Here is a 17,905-nt window from a genome sequence, read left to right on the forward strand (position 1 = left end):
AGCCTCGGGATGAATACTAATTTTCCAGTCAAGCTGAAACATTTTCGGTGCTCAGCTTTACTCACTATTTGCCTCCATTTGCAGCGCCTGGAGCAAACAATTAGTGTCAACTCTTCACATTCTCTTTTACTCACACTGTTTGTAAAATTCACTTCATGTTTTGTCTGAATTAAACACTGAAATAGCAAGGGAAGAAGGGGAGTTGGAAAGTAACTATGTACATTTACCAAAGTACTACACTACAATTTTGAGGTACTTGTACTTCATTTCTATTTATTTATACATATACAGCTGCAGTTTCTTTGAAAAAAATCTATTGAAAAAAATGTACTGAAAACAGCATGGCAGCTTATTAAATACAGAACATTTTTAAAGAGTCATATTGCACTCCCCGGCCGTGTGTAGTTATTGCCTAGTCCGGCCCTCGTTCCACTTTCAAATGTCTTCCTATCTAAACATAGTTGATATTTTCATTTAAGAAACTGTCTGATGCCCAGAGAGGTAAAATCATTCAGTATTTCAGAAATAATGTTGACAACTTGAGTTCAAAAAATGAATAGAGATTTGCGGAGAGATTTGCAACCCCTCAGATTTATCTTGTGACCCATGAAGAAGATGAAACAGTGAAAACTAGCTCCATCTTGAACAGCTACAACAGTAAAAATGCTTTTCCTCAGTATCATGGCAATAATATATCATTCCCAGGATCCATTTTTGTGCTTTGACTTTTGAAACTTTGATAGCACTGTCTATTTTTACTTCAGCAGCATTTTGAATGAAGGACATTTTCTTGCAATGAATTTTCATAACGTGGTATTAGCACTTTAACTTAAAAGATACTAAGCACTTCTTCCACCGCAGTATGTAATGAGAGGTTTTGCTCACAGCCTCATTTAGAACATTTGCAAAGTACCAGATTCAACTGAGCATTTATTCCATTGTCTGACATCACAACAGAAGAATGAAAGACGATAACACACAGTTTTTCAAGGCTGTCAGAATCAAGTGACATCTCTCAGATGGTCTCATTTCTGTCACAAAGAAATTACGATTTTCCTTCTTCTCCTTTCCTTTTCACCATGACAACATTCTGTCACAAACCAACTACTTTTATCCACCTAAACCTAAAGAATCTATCTCTAAAAATACTCAAGTGGATCCACATTTATTTATTATAGTTTTTGTCAAAAAAAGAGAAACAGCTCATCAGAATCATTTTTGGAAGGGCAGTGACGGTCTGTTCTGCAGCATTCACTACACCTTTAGCAAACATTCCCTGTTTTTCATTTCCACCTTTATTGCTCTACACTTCCACTTGCCCGTCATGCTAACAATTGTATAATTTAAGCTTCCTGTACTGTTGTTGTCACACTGGATAAGACAGAAGCTTACTGCCTCAAATATGTATTGAAATGTAAATCTATTAATGGTCTGGCTTAAACAGCTCTGACACAGTGTGAGATTCAATGTAATCTGTGTTGAAGTGTGAAGGATAATACTAATAATTTATTTGATTTTGTTGAGTGAATCAAAATGTTTGAGCGTGCTTGTCATGAGAAATAATAATTACTGAATGAAAAAAAAAGAGATGGGGTTGTAATTAGTATAAAAAGACCAAAGTCTCTTTGTTTACATCTCACTAACGATATGATTAAGGCTTATTATCAGACACAGCAGGGGGTTTCACTTCTAATGTTGAGCGACCTCACTGAATCAGAAAATTTAGGGACCATGTAATTAAATGCTAGCGGGTATAAGAGACCAAGTAATAGTGACTTTCGAGCCAGATGCATCGGTTGTTTTAAGCTCCTGTAAAACAAGCACTATCTTGCATAAATTCCACTTTTATATGTTTTAATGAGATCACTTTGCTGTGTGAATTGTACCAAGAAACATTAACTTTACAGATTATGCATGGCTCGACCATTTGCTGGTCCCCAATGACTTTAAAATGAATGCGAATCTGTCAACTTTGGCTTCTTTTCATTTCTTACATTCAGTGGCCTAACAGTTATTCAAACCATCAGCATAATGGTTAATGATCATTCGTCGCCCTGCACAAGATCGAAGCGCTCTCACAATTTTTGTGCATAGCGTACATATCACACAAGTCACTGCCAGGGCGCCTTGACTGTGTCCTAACGTGTGGCTTGTTATATGCATAATGGTGTTTCCCACACATATACTTTACTTATTAATACCAAATGAGCTATAGATCTTGCTCTATCTGGCCAACCAGCCTTCAGTTCCACCAGTTTTGAGGAAAGCCATTGTAAACAAGGGTACAATGACAATGGAGAATATGAAATGCCCTCTTCGGTTCCATGTAAATCTGCTATCATTTGGTTCCAACTGGGAAGGAACATTGTTCGAACCTTTCTTTTTTTCCTTTTTTCCCCCCAAATACTTGAAACAGTTTAAAATCAGATGCACTAATCGGGAGGGAATCATTTTCTGTTAGTGGATAAGACCTACAGGTGGCATCGGTCCATAGTGTTTAAAGGCTCTTTCTTCCAGTAAATACTCTGGATAACACATCTTAGCTCTTTGGACCCTTTTTAGTTTGATGCCTATTTATACGTTTGATATTTTGGTTTTTGGATATATTTCGTTTTCTTTCTCTGATTACACATATTTTACTCAAATTGGAATGAGAAAATGCCAACTCACATTATGTGTTAAGAGGATCTAAGTGAAGCCAGGGTTGTTTCTGTCTGTCTGACATTTCATGTCTCACATTTCATCTGTCTTTCTCTCCCTTTTTTCAGCGCTCAGAACCTTTTTTTGGTCTCTAAAACAAGAATGAGGAGATTAAAGGATCTATGACTAAAACCAACACCTCATGATTCACTTTTACTTTACATAATAAATTTCTAAAACATGTCCTCATCTCTTAAGCTCCTACCGTCGTCTCATTCAATAATGTCAAGCAGAACACTCCAGTAATGTGAAATTTAATGACCAGTGACAAGCCCATAAAACAGAATAGAGCGCGGCAGGATTTTCCAAGGGTTTTTTTTTTTTTTCCTCTTTTTTTTTTTTTTTTTTTAAAACTCAAAGTCGTCATGCTCACTTTATGCCTCAGCCTTGCCGCTCACCTTGACGTGATGTGAACTCAGCAAGGATCGGTCCTGTGTCAAGGAGAGAAATACATTGATTGCCTGTCATAGCATTTAGCCTGGAGGACATGGATTTCCATAAAATTAGTTGGAAAAAAACTTCAGATTTTCCTGCGCCAATCAATTTGGATTCAAAGAGGTTGTTTTTCTTTTTGACCCGCCACTGGATCGATTCCACCTTACACAGCTGATTTTACAGGCTGCATGCACGTGTGCTCGCAAAGGAGAGTAAAAAGACATAACTGGGTTAAAAGGCTTCTTGCATAGGTCAGTGAAGACCAAGGGCCTTTAATGTGTTTTTATGTGTTAATGTGCTGTGACTTTGCAAGATTGCTCATCTGTCAGACCTTTCATGATGCAGATGTGCCTCTCTGTCCTCTCATCCAATATCTTACACTGTAGTTTATGTCAGTTTCTGCAAACCACATGTAGCTCAAAGTTTGCATGAGACATAGAGTATGTACAATATGTACTGTTCACACTACACGTTCATTAAAAGACATTCATTCACATGCATTTGGGCATTTGCAAGCACGACCCAACTGGATATTTTTAGGGGGCTATTTCCAGCCATGTTACGGGCACAAAAACCGGATATTCTTCACAGAAAGTCGGTCCAATTCCAGGTGTGTTTGTGGCAACAGAATTGGGACCTAACCAGAATATAAACACAGAATCTAGAATTGATATATTAATCCCAAATGATTTTGTTAAGGAGAATTTGAGAGCAACAGAGCAACATTAGCATTTATTTTTGGAATGAAATGTCTATATTTGCTCTACTTTTAATTATGTTTTGCCACATAATGCTATGTCAGTATGTGCACAAGCGAGTCACTTACAAGTTGTCGTATCAGCTTTATTTCCGAAAACCGCTGGAAACTCGATGACGATACACAATACTTGATGGTGACGATACCTGAGTTGAGTCATAGGGAGTGACTGATCAGAATTTATTTACTTTTTCTCAACTGTAATTTTGACATGCATACAATGCCAGTGAGCACACATTGCAACTAACTGGGGTAAGGTAGCTGGAGACACGAGAAGAGAAATCTACACTGCTGCTGGGAGTGTGTGTGTGTGTGTGTGTATTACAGTCACGTGATATTATTTACATGAAGCACTAAAGACCCTGCGTTTCAAAACAAATGTACTCCTCATTATGCTGCACAAGTTTTTCATCTTGAATAACAGGCTCTGCTTTAGAGGCACTAGCGTTCAATTTGCTTTATAGTGTCCTGGCCATCTCAGCCCATCGCCTCCTCTGTGTGTAGCTGCAGCACAGGGCCCGAGAAAACTAATGCAATTTATTTACCTCCTGGCGAAAATATACAGCTCTCTGCAATAAAGATGCTTAGGCTGCAATTCACATTAATGAAAGCTTGTTCCTTTAATGTGCTCTGTCAGTAAACATCCATCCCATAGCCACAGTGCATCATTTATTCCACATGTGTATTCAGCCAGGGGGGAACAGGAAGATAACGCATCAAAGGAGAAGAGGCGGAGGTCACAGAAAAGCATTGTGATGTGAGGACAGACATCACTCTGGACGCTTGAGCAGGAGGAAACACTCCTTAACATCAAACCTTTACGGGGAGGCTAAAAATAAACAGCAGCTTCTTTTTTTACGGCAAATTACACCAGGATGAAAGTGAGGACTAAGGAAAACTTATCGGACTCCTTCCCAAACTGTGCTCGATGGGCTTGTAAAATTGGCTGGTGCCGAGCCAACCTGACAGCGTGACCCCCATTTTTGAAGAGTTAATGTACACAGGGAGGGTTGCCAAGGTTTCCCAGCTCATCACACCTGAGCGCCACATTCATTACATATATAATTGGAGTTGGATTTGATCAAATTTTCATTAAACATATAATGTGTCGGGGGTGATTTTTTTTTTTTTCCTTCTCTTCTCCATAATTTTGGAGAATATATGTAGCAAATGATGCATGAAAATAGCGGCAGCTTCTTTTGGTCAGTCATACCGCCAAGCTCAAGCATATTGCCAATGAACAGCAGGTTGATTAAAAAAATAAATAAATAAAAGTCAAATATTGATCAGTGCAGATGAGGGCAAAAGACAGATATACACTGCAGGATCAAATGCAGCAGCAGGTGATGTAGCTGCTGTCTGAATACATGATTAGCCGACAGAAAGCTCTCAATGCAATCAATATGAGTAAAAAAACCACCACGAGGCTTATGTCAACAGGAGGGAAAGGAGTCACAGGTGGACAATATAATGACATTGATTAGAGCCTGATTGTTTTTGAAATGGATATTGATGTTTACCTGCTAACAAAACACATCCAATCAGTTTTATTTTTTTAACACAAACATTAACACAACCTAAAAAAAAAAAAAAAAAACCCAAAAAACATGATAACTCCAAAGAAGTGCCACAAAATGTATGTACACTGATGGCCAAGGCTGCCATGCAAGGTGCTGACCTGCTCACCAGGAACAACTTTGGGTCCAGCATCTTGGCCGAGGATACTTGCAGCCAGAGGAAACAGGGTTTGCACCATCAGCCTTCCAAATATTGGACGCAGCCACCCATATACAGGGGCAGGATAGAGCTGAAGAATTAACATTACTATCAGTAATGGCTGTGATGATTAAAGGAGGGTGGTAATGAATCTCTGGTTGGCTGTGTTTTGAAATAATTTTTTGAAAACTGTAGGAGGCTCTAGCCTTAATCAGTCATTCCTCCAAGAGTTTATATTTCCCAAATGTCAAATCAAATCAAATCAAATCAAATCAAATCAAATCAAATCAAATCAAATCAAATCAAATCAAATCAAATCAAATCAAAAGAGGTAGTTAGTAGAATGTTATTATATCAACATAGCTCACTTAAACTCATCTTGATTAACAAGAAAAAAATCTTCAAACACCAGCCTGCAGTCGCATGCCTCGACCAACCAGTCAAGTCACAGTTTACTTCCACGTCTTTGCCCTACTCATGTCACATATGTAGTGAAGACTATGAGGGAATTTAGTAAAAGTGTATTTTTTTGTCAAAATGAAACTTATCACTACATTGTCACACAGTATATGAGAGAGAAACATGCTGTCTTTACTGACAGACACATGGATTTGTGGTGGACTCCAATGCCTAAAGTATGGATGCAGATCCAACCAATCAGCACAGTTTCAAAGTGGGCATCAAAATGTGGTGCCACTGATTAAGTATCCAGCCAAATGTGAAATATGGTCACAATGTCTCCCTCTCTCAGCAAAAATAATGTGGCTGTAGCTGTCGGTGGTGAAAAAAACGAACAATAAAGACCAGCAATACGTAAAACTTCACCTATGCATTACATTAACCTGGTATTTTTTTTTTTTTACATCTTTGTATATATTACACCACTATGGTTATAATAGACTATATCAGCCAAAATAATCTTACACTACAGTGTCTTTAGTTGACTTAGAGGAGTATAAAAGCTGCAACCTGGTGGATAACAAAGCTCTTTAATCCATGAGAGAGTTTCAGTGTCTTAACCCAGTCACACATTGTGCGAGGCTGCAGCTTCTAATAGATGAGGAGTCCATTTTAAAATGGCTACACCACACTTTATCTCCAGACCTGAGAGGAACCAGATGTTGGAGTTTATTTATAGGACGGCGCCAAAAGAAGGACCTTAAACCTCCCATTCGCTCCAGTGGTTTAATCTTTAAGTGTGAGTCTTATCAGCGCCTGCTTCATGCAGGAAACAATTGCTCCGAAACCCCGAGATCATAGGATAAGTACACAGTGGGAGTCGGACAGCCATTTACACAATTACCTATGGTAGACAACTATTATCCTCCAACACAGGAAGTCAAAGATCATAATGATCTTTCACAGGGGAAATCACTTTAGCTCTGCATGCACTGCACCATAAAGACTGGAATCATCTACGCTGTTGCAAACCGCAGTATCAGCTCAGCATTGTTAAACAGTAATTCTCTTTTTTTCCCCCTTAAAATTAAATCTCTTTTTTTTCTAACATAGCGTTCCTTCCCTTCGTCTTCTCACCCAATAGCCAATAATAAAAAATGCCAGAGTGCAAAAAGCAAAATGTCTTGATAAAGGTAACACAAAAAGGGGTTATAAATGTGGTACTGCAGAGATGCTCTGGCCAACAAATCCTAGTCTCTGGATGGAAGAAAACATTTTACCATGTTAGGTACAGATCCCAACAAATGCCACACCAACATGACTGTTTTTTACAGTGAAAATGAAAATTGTACTGCAAAAATGTGAGGACGAAATGCAGACACTGTGGTAGGAGGGTAAGAAACAAAAAGCGAGCTTGATTTACAAAGCCGGTGTGGCTAGCAGACAACAAAGGACAGGCAAAAGAGAATACAAGAAAAAAACTGCATAACACAGGACCAAGCAAAACGTGGCGGGGAACAAAAACTGGAACACAGGCGAGGAACAAACGCAGACTAACCAACATCAGGAGGAAAACAGGAAACATGGAAGTGACACCAGGATGCAAGCAGACAAACTGACAAAGAGTAGAGGAAAACAGGTAGAATGAGCAGAGAGGTTACACTACGAAACAGAAAATAACTAAAACAAAATCCCATCCGTGACTAAACCATTGTTCCCAATGATTCTGGATTAATATCAACATCCCAAAAGCTGTCAAAATAATCTCAATTACTCAGTATCCTGGGGTGATGCCTTTTTAAATTAACACAAAGTTTGTTTGCACAAACACCTCAAACTCCCCGAAAGGAAGGTCAAATCCTGGATTACCAACCAGCCAAAGCTGCAAGGTGCCCTAGGGCCCCAGAACACCAGTGGACCTGAAAGATGCCGGCTCATTGTTTGACAACTGGCTTGTGCAAATTGAAAATGTGTTTGGAAATCTGCACCACCAAGCACAACATCCACTGACATGAAGAAGCCCAAAAGGTTTAATTATCATATTGCGCTTATAAACCACATAATGTATCCTGAATTATTGTTATCAACAAACACGCGTAGTGATTGACATGTGATCTCTGGAAATTCCAGCGTTCGGCACCGCAGATAATACAGATGCAGACTGCATAAACACAGATGCGGTGACAGCTATGTGGCGTTTCGTCAAGGCGACGTATAGAAAACTCACACTTCTGCCACCTCTCGTCTTCCCTCTGTCCATCCCGTTTCCCCAGAGCTGCTCGCCTGCTTCCATAGAGGTGAAATCAAGCGGAACCACAATTACCGCAGCCTCCTATTGTTTACAGGGAGCTGTCTACACGAAGGACAGGCTCCACCGGCAGGATGGCAGAGACAGACGGAAGCCCAGGCTGAGAGCGTCCGATGCAAAAGGTGATACATGATATGTCGTGTAAAAGCTGCAAGAGGTGACATTTTATTCCTCTGAGGAAGGAGCTGCTCAGATTGTAATGCTGAGGGTAAATCTGTAGACCGTGTGCTGCCTGCAGTGATGTAAGTTTCTGTGCGGATGGCGTCCACAGAGACGAGCATACAGTGCGCTCACACGCACTGGCCTCAAGTGAAAAAGGCAGGAACAAACACATTACTTTCATCAGCGACTGTCACCAAACACATTCCTCCCGCCGTCTCGAGGTTTTGTCTCATTTCAGCTTGATTGTTACGGTTCAGGTGACTTTCTTACGGCTGACTGAGGACACGTACGTGATGCCACTGTACGATCATTCCCCCCTGAGTGATACACATAAAAAAAAAGAACATGGAAAAGCCTTTAAAAATTGTGAAGAGCTTTTGTACACAAACAAGCAGATGTTTTTGTTTTTTTTTTTTTCAAAAGAAATGTGGGGTAAAGATTTCCGAGGGGTTGTGTAACATACCGACTAGATCACATTTTTTTGCTTCAACATATTATTACAAAGAAAATATTAATGGCACAATGTAATAGCGATACAGTAATGACACCATTGCAGTTAGATTAGTTACCTATACCCCTTGATTTCATATTGGAATTTTTACATTACATCTCATATCCCGAGACCCAGCAATTCATTTTTGTCCTCTGTAGTGGACATTGCATTTTTGCCAACATCTCTCATCCTATACATGTCACTCTATTAAGTCCTGCTGTTCCTTAAAGAGGACAACTGGAGCTTTAAAATGACACCACATGTCGGGGGTTGGCCCTCCCAACTTGGCTGTGCATGTGAAATGGCTGCCGTCCCAGAAAGCACATTTTGTGGAGAAAAATAAAGGTAAGCATGATATTCATAATTGGGGAAAAAAAGATATCTTTTAAATTGTTTTAAGTAAGTAAACATCTCAGGAATATTTGAGTGAGTTTTCAGAGCTGAGCTGATTTATTTTCATTTGAAAAACAGCTAATTCATAAATGTCCTTCTGTGCTGGACGTCAGGACTTGTGTTTATATTTGTTTCACATTTTTTTCAGTAGCGCTTTATGACAGAGGCAGAGAGGATTCTTAATAGAATCATTGAGTGAGATTCAGACATAACACCGATCAGGCATAACATTATGACCACCTGCCTAATATGGTGTTGGTCCCCCTTTTGCTGACAGAACAGCCCTGACCCATCGAGACATGGACTCCACGAGACCCCTTAAGGTGTGTTGTGGTATGATGAGTCGTCTACCCGTCACAATTTGGCCCTTATCAAACTCGCTCAAATCCTTATGCTTGCCCATTTTTTCCTGCTTCTAACACATTAGCTTTGAGGACAACATGTTCACTTGCTGCCTAATATATCCCACCCACTAACAGGTGCCATGATGAAGAGATAATCAGTTCTATTCACTTCACCTGTCAGCAGTCATAATGTTACGCCTGATCAATGTAGATCTATCAGAGGATGATCCCATGAAGCCTCAAAAGTCTAAACAAGAAATTAGATTAGGTTCAGGTGTAATGATTATAAAAAGATGAATCTACCTCTGCTATTTGTTTCCTATTTGGTGTTGTATTTTACTGGATAATTCCAGAGGAACTTTCCATGTACATACTCAGCCTTTAAATGTTTCCTGTTTGAGAAAAGTAAGTCCTGTTGCCCACTACAGAGGACATGTTGTAAAATGTGAATAAACTTGAGTTGTTTTTTTTTCTTTGCAATATGTTTTTTACCACCCCAACACAAAATAGATGTAAAAAAAATAGTAATTATTTATTATTATTTTTCCTGAGTCTCAGGAGGTTATGACATGAAGGAGGTGGAGGGGAGGGTGGTTTACAGGATTTATAGTCGAGAAGGCAGCCACAATTTCGAGGCTAGGTTTTAACATTTGAAAGTGCTGTATCATTGGAAATGTTAGGGAAACCTAGGGACAGTTTCCAGCTTTGTTTTTTGCCTTAACCTAAAGAGAGCATAGGCACATCGTTGTCATAATATAACATTGAAAACTGAACCTCAAGAAAAACATATCAGAGATTTGCAAAAATGTACATTGCCAACATTTATTCTTGCAATTAGGTTGCCGGCTGGCAGCCTGGCAGCATTTCTATCTGCAATCTGTCCGTGTAACACTGTAAAGTCAAGTCGATTATATTATTATTATATTATTATTAAAAATCAGTACAGCATATGACACCCTCGCCTCTTAGTCCCTCAGAAAATACCCTTGGAAACATTTCAACCAAATCCATCGCAGGGGTATAAATAATCAAAATAGTCAATTTGCTTTAATTAAGGTGGACCAACCCCAAAAGGGGATCAGTGTTTAAGGGTTATAATAGGATCAAGTATCTAGAGTATATGCCCTCAGGCTCTGTTCTGGGTACTGCTACTTATCCACCCTAAAAAAACAGGATATATCTGTCAGGAAATTCGATATCTGGCCACATTTCAAAATCCACAGACCACCAAATATACTTTAAGGATTGATGATTATTATGAGGAGGTGATATTGCAGAACATACTGCCATCGGTGCGTGCCTTCTATTAAGATTAATGATTAAAGCTCCACGACTCTGCACACCAAAGCAGATTTCACCCTCGAAAATTGCTCTGTGATCAGAGGGGACTATGTGAGTTAACTTTATGCTCGCTAATGGCCTCATGGAATGAGAAACCAGAGAAACACGAAACTGGATTCCAGCGTGTCTGTGTGTGTCCTGCTTAATGCACAAAACCTTTTCCAGATCCAAACACAATGAAGAAATACAATACAGATTTCAGCTCAACGTGTCAATTACAAAGCTAACGCACAATCGTGTTAGCGCCGTGTGAAATGTGAGCCGTCACCTCGCCGCACCGTGAACGCTAACTCTGTTTCACATTCATGTCGAGGATCCTAAACCCTTGAGAAGAAGCTGAGGGGAAGCGCGAAGAGGAGAAAGGATTTATCTCTCCCAGCAGATGCAGAGAGTGCTCCTCGGGCTCCCAGTCAGCAGCCAGGACAGTTTACAAGCTGCAAAATAGATTGATTGTCTATGGATCCCTGTTCCTGCATGGCTGCCAACTGCGAGCTAATTAAAGAACACTTCTCCGGAGAAACACTGAGCAGCAACCAAGCACGTCGTAGTCACTCTGGAGAAAACATGTTGCTCTAAACCCCTTCAGAGGGAAAAACATTGTAAACCAGCTATGCCAGGTGTCACTGTACTGTACGCTCGGGAAATGGCTCGATCCACAGAAATGAACTTGGACTGAGCAGGTACACGTGTGGTCAAGAGAAAAAAAAAAACAAATGTTAGAAGTGTTTCCTGTCCTGACTTTGAGCTGCGAGAAGGTCAAAGACGCGGAGAAAGCAAGATATATTCAAAATCAGACTATTAATCGTCATTTTAGAGCCATTAAAGAACTGAATGTCTGCAATCGCCCATTCTTCTGTGATTACATGCTGATTCCTTTCAGCCTTTTTAGGACATGCTGAGGCGTTCACCAATCAGTTCGCATTCATTTCTCTACATGCTTTAATTGCAGATAACAAGAAAGACAGCATCGTCGGCAGCCTTGTGCGGTTGGCAGTTGACAGAAGCAAACGTTTTTTTTGACACAGTTAGCAGCCACTTCAGACAGGCATTAGTGAAGACTGTAAGATGACATTAAACTGACAAAGAAAGGAGACAACATAAATATCTCATCTGAATTCTGAAATTTTCTTAGACGAAGAGGTGGTCATGTTCATTGCACATTGCCACTCTTAAACTTAAGAAGGGCAAATTGTGGAGCCAAATTCCTGTCAGCTTTCAGAGGACAAATTGAAAGCATCCTGACTGGAAACGTCAACAAAATGACATTCATCCGCACTTTTTTTATTCCGTCTTTGTTCCTTGACTGAAGGGTGTAGAGCCACGGTGTAATTATTCTTCTTTTACAATGTAACATCCATACTGCTATACAGCTAATTTCCAAGCATGTGGGCTTGACAAATCTTCAATTTAGACAGCCCCTCAGTACCATCAGGTCTGAAAGTCTGGTGAAGTCACATTTGGACATTTAGATTTCACAGCATTCATAATTTAATGTAGTATGTTAGCATGCCAAGACTGGTAAGCCAAAGCACTGGATGGATTGAAATTTAGATACAATGAAAAACAAGCACCTGAAAAACAACCCCACACCATAATCCCTCCTACACCAAACTTTACACTTGGCACAATGCAGTCAGACAAGTACCGCTGAGCTGCAGCTGCTCAGCCATCAAAACCTATTCCATGAAGCTCTCTACACACTGTTCTTGGGCTAATCTGAGGGCCACATGAAGTTTGGAGGTCTGTAGCGAAAGTTGGGGAACTCTGCCTCAGCATCCGCTGACCCCGCTCCGCCATTTTACGTGGCCTACCACTTGGTGGCTGAGATGCAGTAGTTCGGATCGATTCCACTTTATTACAATACCACTGACAGTTGACTGTGGAATATTTAGGAGCGAGAAAGTTTCACGACTGGACTTGTTGCACAGGTGGCATCCTATCACAGTGCCACGCTGGCATTCGCTGAGCTCCTGAGAGCGACCCATTCTTTCCCAAACGTTTGTAGAAACAGTCTGCATGCCTAGGTGCTTGCTTTTATACACCTGTGGCCGTGGAAGTGATTGGAACACCTGATTTCAGTTATTTGGATGGGTGACTGAATACTTTTGGCAATATAGTTTATGTCAGGAGAATCTCTAAACTGATCCTCTGGGGAACATCGATGTCTCCAACCCATTTCAAAGTTATCAAAATAGTTGTTGAAACAGTGCATCAACAAAATGAAAATGGGAGAATTATGAGCAATATTTGGATTCATGCTCCAGTGATAATGGATGCCTGTGCTACTTTGTAATGCCAGTCCATCCACAAACTGTAGATATTTCATTCTGAACCACCCCTGGAGTCATGCCGGATGGAGGAAATGGCCACCAGAGCAGTGAGGGAATGACTGGAAAATGGGAGGGCTTCCTGTAAACACATTCCCTACAGATCAAAAATTGAAACGCCAGTAGAAAACCGTCCATCAACCTACTGAACCATCACATATCAAACTACATGTATGATGCGATGCCAGATGGACTATGTATTTGCGTGCAGACTTACCGGTGCAGGAGTATTCGTCCACTCTGATGAAGCCTGGCAGACAGTCACAGCGATGGCTGCCGGGCAGGTTGACGCACACCGTGTTGGACTGGCAGTAATGCATCTGGGTCGCACACTCATCAATATCTGAGGACAAACAGAGCACATACAGCGGATTAATAACTCAGCGGGTGGCTCTCTAAAGACACACTCAGGACACGCAGAGTGATTCCTCGAGCAGCTGATGAAGCAGGTGGATGAAGCTCAATGAACTGCATTGACACTGTTGCATTAATCTCCGTTCAGTGTTGCCCAATCCAACAATGGTCCCGAAACTGCCTTCACTAATCATAACACAGACAAACAAGACAAGTTCTTCAAAGGATGTTTTTGCCCGCGAAATATAGAAACTGCCGTGTTGTTTAGTCAGAGCAACAGCAAAGAGTAACGGAGAAGGCGGAAAATATGGGTCCAAAAGAAAGGAAGGTAAAAGAAAGGAAAGGAAAGGAAAAGAAAGGAAAGGAAAGGAAAATAAAGGAAAGAATGAGATAAGATGACATGAGGGCACAAAAACTAAGAAGTGAGAGCCGTCCATTCGAAGCCTCTTTTCATACACACATTCTCGCTCTTCCTAATGTAGCTTGAAAGACATTGTATGAGCATTAAAACACAGAGCTCAGGGAGGCATTAGATGAGCTGGTTGACTGCTGATGAAATGGGATCGGAAACGCACGAGGGAGGTGTTATGCAGAAGGGTCTAAATTTGTATGTGCGTGTGCGAATGTGTGTACGTCTAACGGAGTACTCGCGTGCGTGTGAGCAGCAGAGAGCCAGATTCCTGCAGCTAACAGGCCTTTTCCACCACTTCAGGGAGCCTGCATGCTTCACTTAGGGGAAGGAGAGAGTAAGGAGAGTATTTCCATATCCTCTTTCCTTAGATAAATACATTCCAGCTTTGGGGTTTTCAGCTCACACTTTCCCCTTACAACAGGATGAATTTGTATGAAGTACGTAATTGACTTACACGCAACAGCCAGAGGTTTGTTTTTTTTTCTTTTTCTCTGCAAATTTCATCCTTGGAGAGTGTACAGTAGGAGTGTTAAATTGCACAATCAAAGGGAGACGGATCTGTATTCGGGCATACAAAGCCTCGCTGGCCTTCAGCGTAGAAAGCATTGATCTGCTACATCAAAAACATTGAACTTATTTCGAGTGCTTTCAGGCCGCGAGACAGTCCCTGAATCCAATTTTCATCTTGTCCTGAAGCGCTACTCCACCCTGAAAGCTGCTCATTTGATTACCCTTTATTGGCCAAAGCGTTCTTCAAGCCTGATGAAGGCCGAGCTGTGATGTTGCCACTGCATGGCCTCAATAATTCAAAGTTGTGAGCTTGCTGCTTTTGTCAGCCTTTATTCAAAGTGGGAAAAGCATCTACTGTCAAATCTGACACATGATGAGACTTTCTGATACCTGACGCTCCAAGGTCCTCTATCCCCTGTGTTTGCCACTGTGTGTGTGTGTGTGTGTGTGTGTGTGTGTGTTTGTCTGAATGTCTGTGTGAGTGCCTGTGTTCGCCCTCTGCAGCCTCCTCTGGGAGTGTCGTAGCAGGTGAGGTCTGCTGACAGAACTGGAACTGTCATTTCACACAGGGGGGAATTCATTTTTCTTGATTTGCTGGTGCCTCTTCCTCACCCTCTGCCTTCCTCACTCGTCTTCCCAGACCTCCTCCTCCCTCCTCCCTCCCTCTCTGAGCTCACTTTCTTCATCTCTCTGCTGCTTTATTCATGCTGTGATGTAGGTCAGGGCTGGAAAGGGGAACAGCTAAAAATAAGGCAGGGTAATACTCTCTGTGTGTGTGTGTGTGTGTGTGTGTGTGTGTGTGTGTGTGTGTGTGTGTGTGTGTGTGTGTGTGTGTGTGTGTGTGTGTGTGTGTGTGTGTGTATGCGTGCTCATCCCTTTCGTGTGTATTTGTCTGTTTGCATGTGTTCGAGGGGGTAGAGAGACTGTGTGTCTGGTGTTGAGTGTTTGTATGCTGTGAGGCAGAAATGGAGGAGACTCCTCATATTTGTGTGTATGTGTGTGTGTGCACATGGGAGTGCATGTGTGTATTTGTATGCTAGTATCTCCATCAACCGTTACTGTACGAAGGTTAATTGAAACAGCTTCCTGTCCCACAACAATATTATCTCTTGCTGATTAAAACTCCTTTATTTTCTTCACTCTAATCAACCCAGATTGTGTGTGTATGTGAGTGTGAGTGTTTGTATTTGTGTGTCTCCACAAATATAGTCCAGGACATCAGCTGCTGCAGCTGATCGGTCTCTTTTAGCAGCTAATTCATTAACTCATTTGGTTGAAGACTACTTGATGAGGCTGCTGACTAATAATAATAATAATAATAATAATAATAATAATAATAATAATAATAATAATAATAATAATAATAATAATAATAAATAACAACAACAACAACAACAACAACAATAATAATAATAATAATAATAATAATAATAATAATAATAATAACAATAACAACAATAATAAATAACAATAATAATAAAACAACTTTCTGGAAGAGGACATTTGACCTCAACTTTAGAGTGCATAAGAACCAAACAACCAAGTGACCAACCAACATAGTATTCTTTGCCCGGAGTACTCTGTGATGTTGCTCTGAGGGGAGCAACTCAGTATGGAGGAGATGCTTAATTAATTTCAGTGTCATTTATGTATCACCAAATCAGAACAGAAACTATCGGGCCAATTTTCCTATAAAGCACGTCTACATTATTCACAAAGATCCAACAGATTCCCACTATGAGCGAGCAGTTGGTGACAGTGGCAAGGAAAAACTCAAGAGGCAGAAACCTTGAACAGAATCAGGTTCTTGGTGGGCTACCATCTGCTTCAGCCGACAAGTGTTGATGTTTAGTGGCACCAATAACGAGCAAAGCTTTCCTATGCACAAATATACCGCAAAGGTCATCCAGTAACTGCTGTTGGCAGTCCAATGACTTTCGTGCTGTTGTGCAGTCCTGGCCAGCTTGTTTTTGTTTGTTAATATCAAGTGTCCATACCAGGCAGAGGTGCAGAAAACACAGGCATACGCTCTATCCAGCTGATACAAACTTTTCCTAACATTACACACCTTCAATTTCCTAATTAAAACCATCTCCAAGATGTTTTTCTTTTCATACAAAATCAACACTGTCAGTGAATCTCAGCTCTATCCATGGATGCGCGGCTGCATTGTTTAAAGTTAAAGTATTCACCAACTAATTTTTTCTCTTTCTAATTAATTCATCTTTCTCTTCTGTCTAAATTATGGAAATTTGAAGTGCGTTTGCGTGAGTGTGCGTCGATGTGTGTGTGTTTTTCAAAGGGTTTCCACTCAACAAACTCAGGATTGCTAATCAATTTTCTTTCCGGTTTGTCTGTCACTCAGCGGGGTGTTTTTTTTTTTCACAAAACTCACATGCAGAGTTCTGTGAAATTTGGTTGAAAGACTGAGCGTTTTTTTGGGGAACTGAACAATTGATTTGATTTTGGCGGCGACTCAAATCTCACATATTCATCATTAAACATGGATCCCTGCTGCTAGCTATGAAAAGTATCAGCCTTTGCACAGAAACTCCTAATTCAAAATGTCCCAATTCATTCTTATTACAGTGTAATACTATAATATTCTACTTAACTAAGTTGAAAAAGTTAAGAATGCTTACAGAGCCAGAAACTGGCTTTCAGTCATCTATGGGAGCTGCTGTAGCTCAGGAGGCAGAGCGGCTCGTCTAGTAATCGGAAGGTCGCTGATTCAAATCCCGGCTCACCCTAGCTGCATGCTGAAGTGTCCTTGAGCAAGATACTGATTGCTCCTGATGCGCAGCTGGCACCTTGCATGGAAGCCTCCAATATCAGTGTATGAATCTATGTGTGACTTGGTGAATGTGGCAAGTGTTGTAAAGTGCTTTGAGCCGTCACTAGACTGGAAATGCAAGCCAATTTACCATTTAGCATCTTTTCTTACTTATTTAAACTTTGACTTTTATATATTCTTCAGACAAAATGTAATATTTCAGGCTGATTCTTTTTTTTTCATGGTGGGGGGGTTCTTTCAGGCATTCAAGACAGCTCAGTGCTGTTATCTGCAATACATACTAGAAAACAAAGAACCAACATAATGTAACGTTTCTACAAATCATTTTGACGGTGCAGTGTTTTGTAATAGTTACTTGTTTCTTCACTGTGTAACTCCTGTGAGTGGGTCGGAACAGTGTTACACACGTTTACTTCAAGTACTGGAAGTTTCTAACACAATACAATGTTATTAGTTTTGT

The 17,905-nt window shown here is 40.6% G+C and overlaps 1 protein-coding gene across 1 annotated transcript in view; it reads right to left on the reverse strand.

Moving 5' to 3' along the window:
- The window catches only part of LOC119018331 (protein kinase C-binding protein NELL1-like), a 257,120-nt gene that overhangs the window by 67,959 nt on the left and 171,256 nt on the right, over positions 1-17,905 (reverse strand). Inside the window, exon 13 of the mRNA XM_037095898.1 lies at positions 13,593-13,718. Within this exon, the coding sequence (XP_036951793.1) occupies positions 13,593-13,718 (126 nt within the window). The remainder of the gene's footprint in view (positions 1-13,592; positions 13,719-17,905) is intronic.

This window comes from Acanthopagrus latus, chromosome 4, assembly GCF_904848185.1.
Source record: "Acanthopagrus latus isolate v.2019 chromosome 4, fAcaLat1.1, whole genome shotgun sequence".
Lineage (NCBI taxonomy): Eukaryota > Metazoa > Chordata > Actinopteri > Spariformes > Sparidae > Acanthopagrus > Acanthopagrus latus.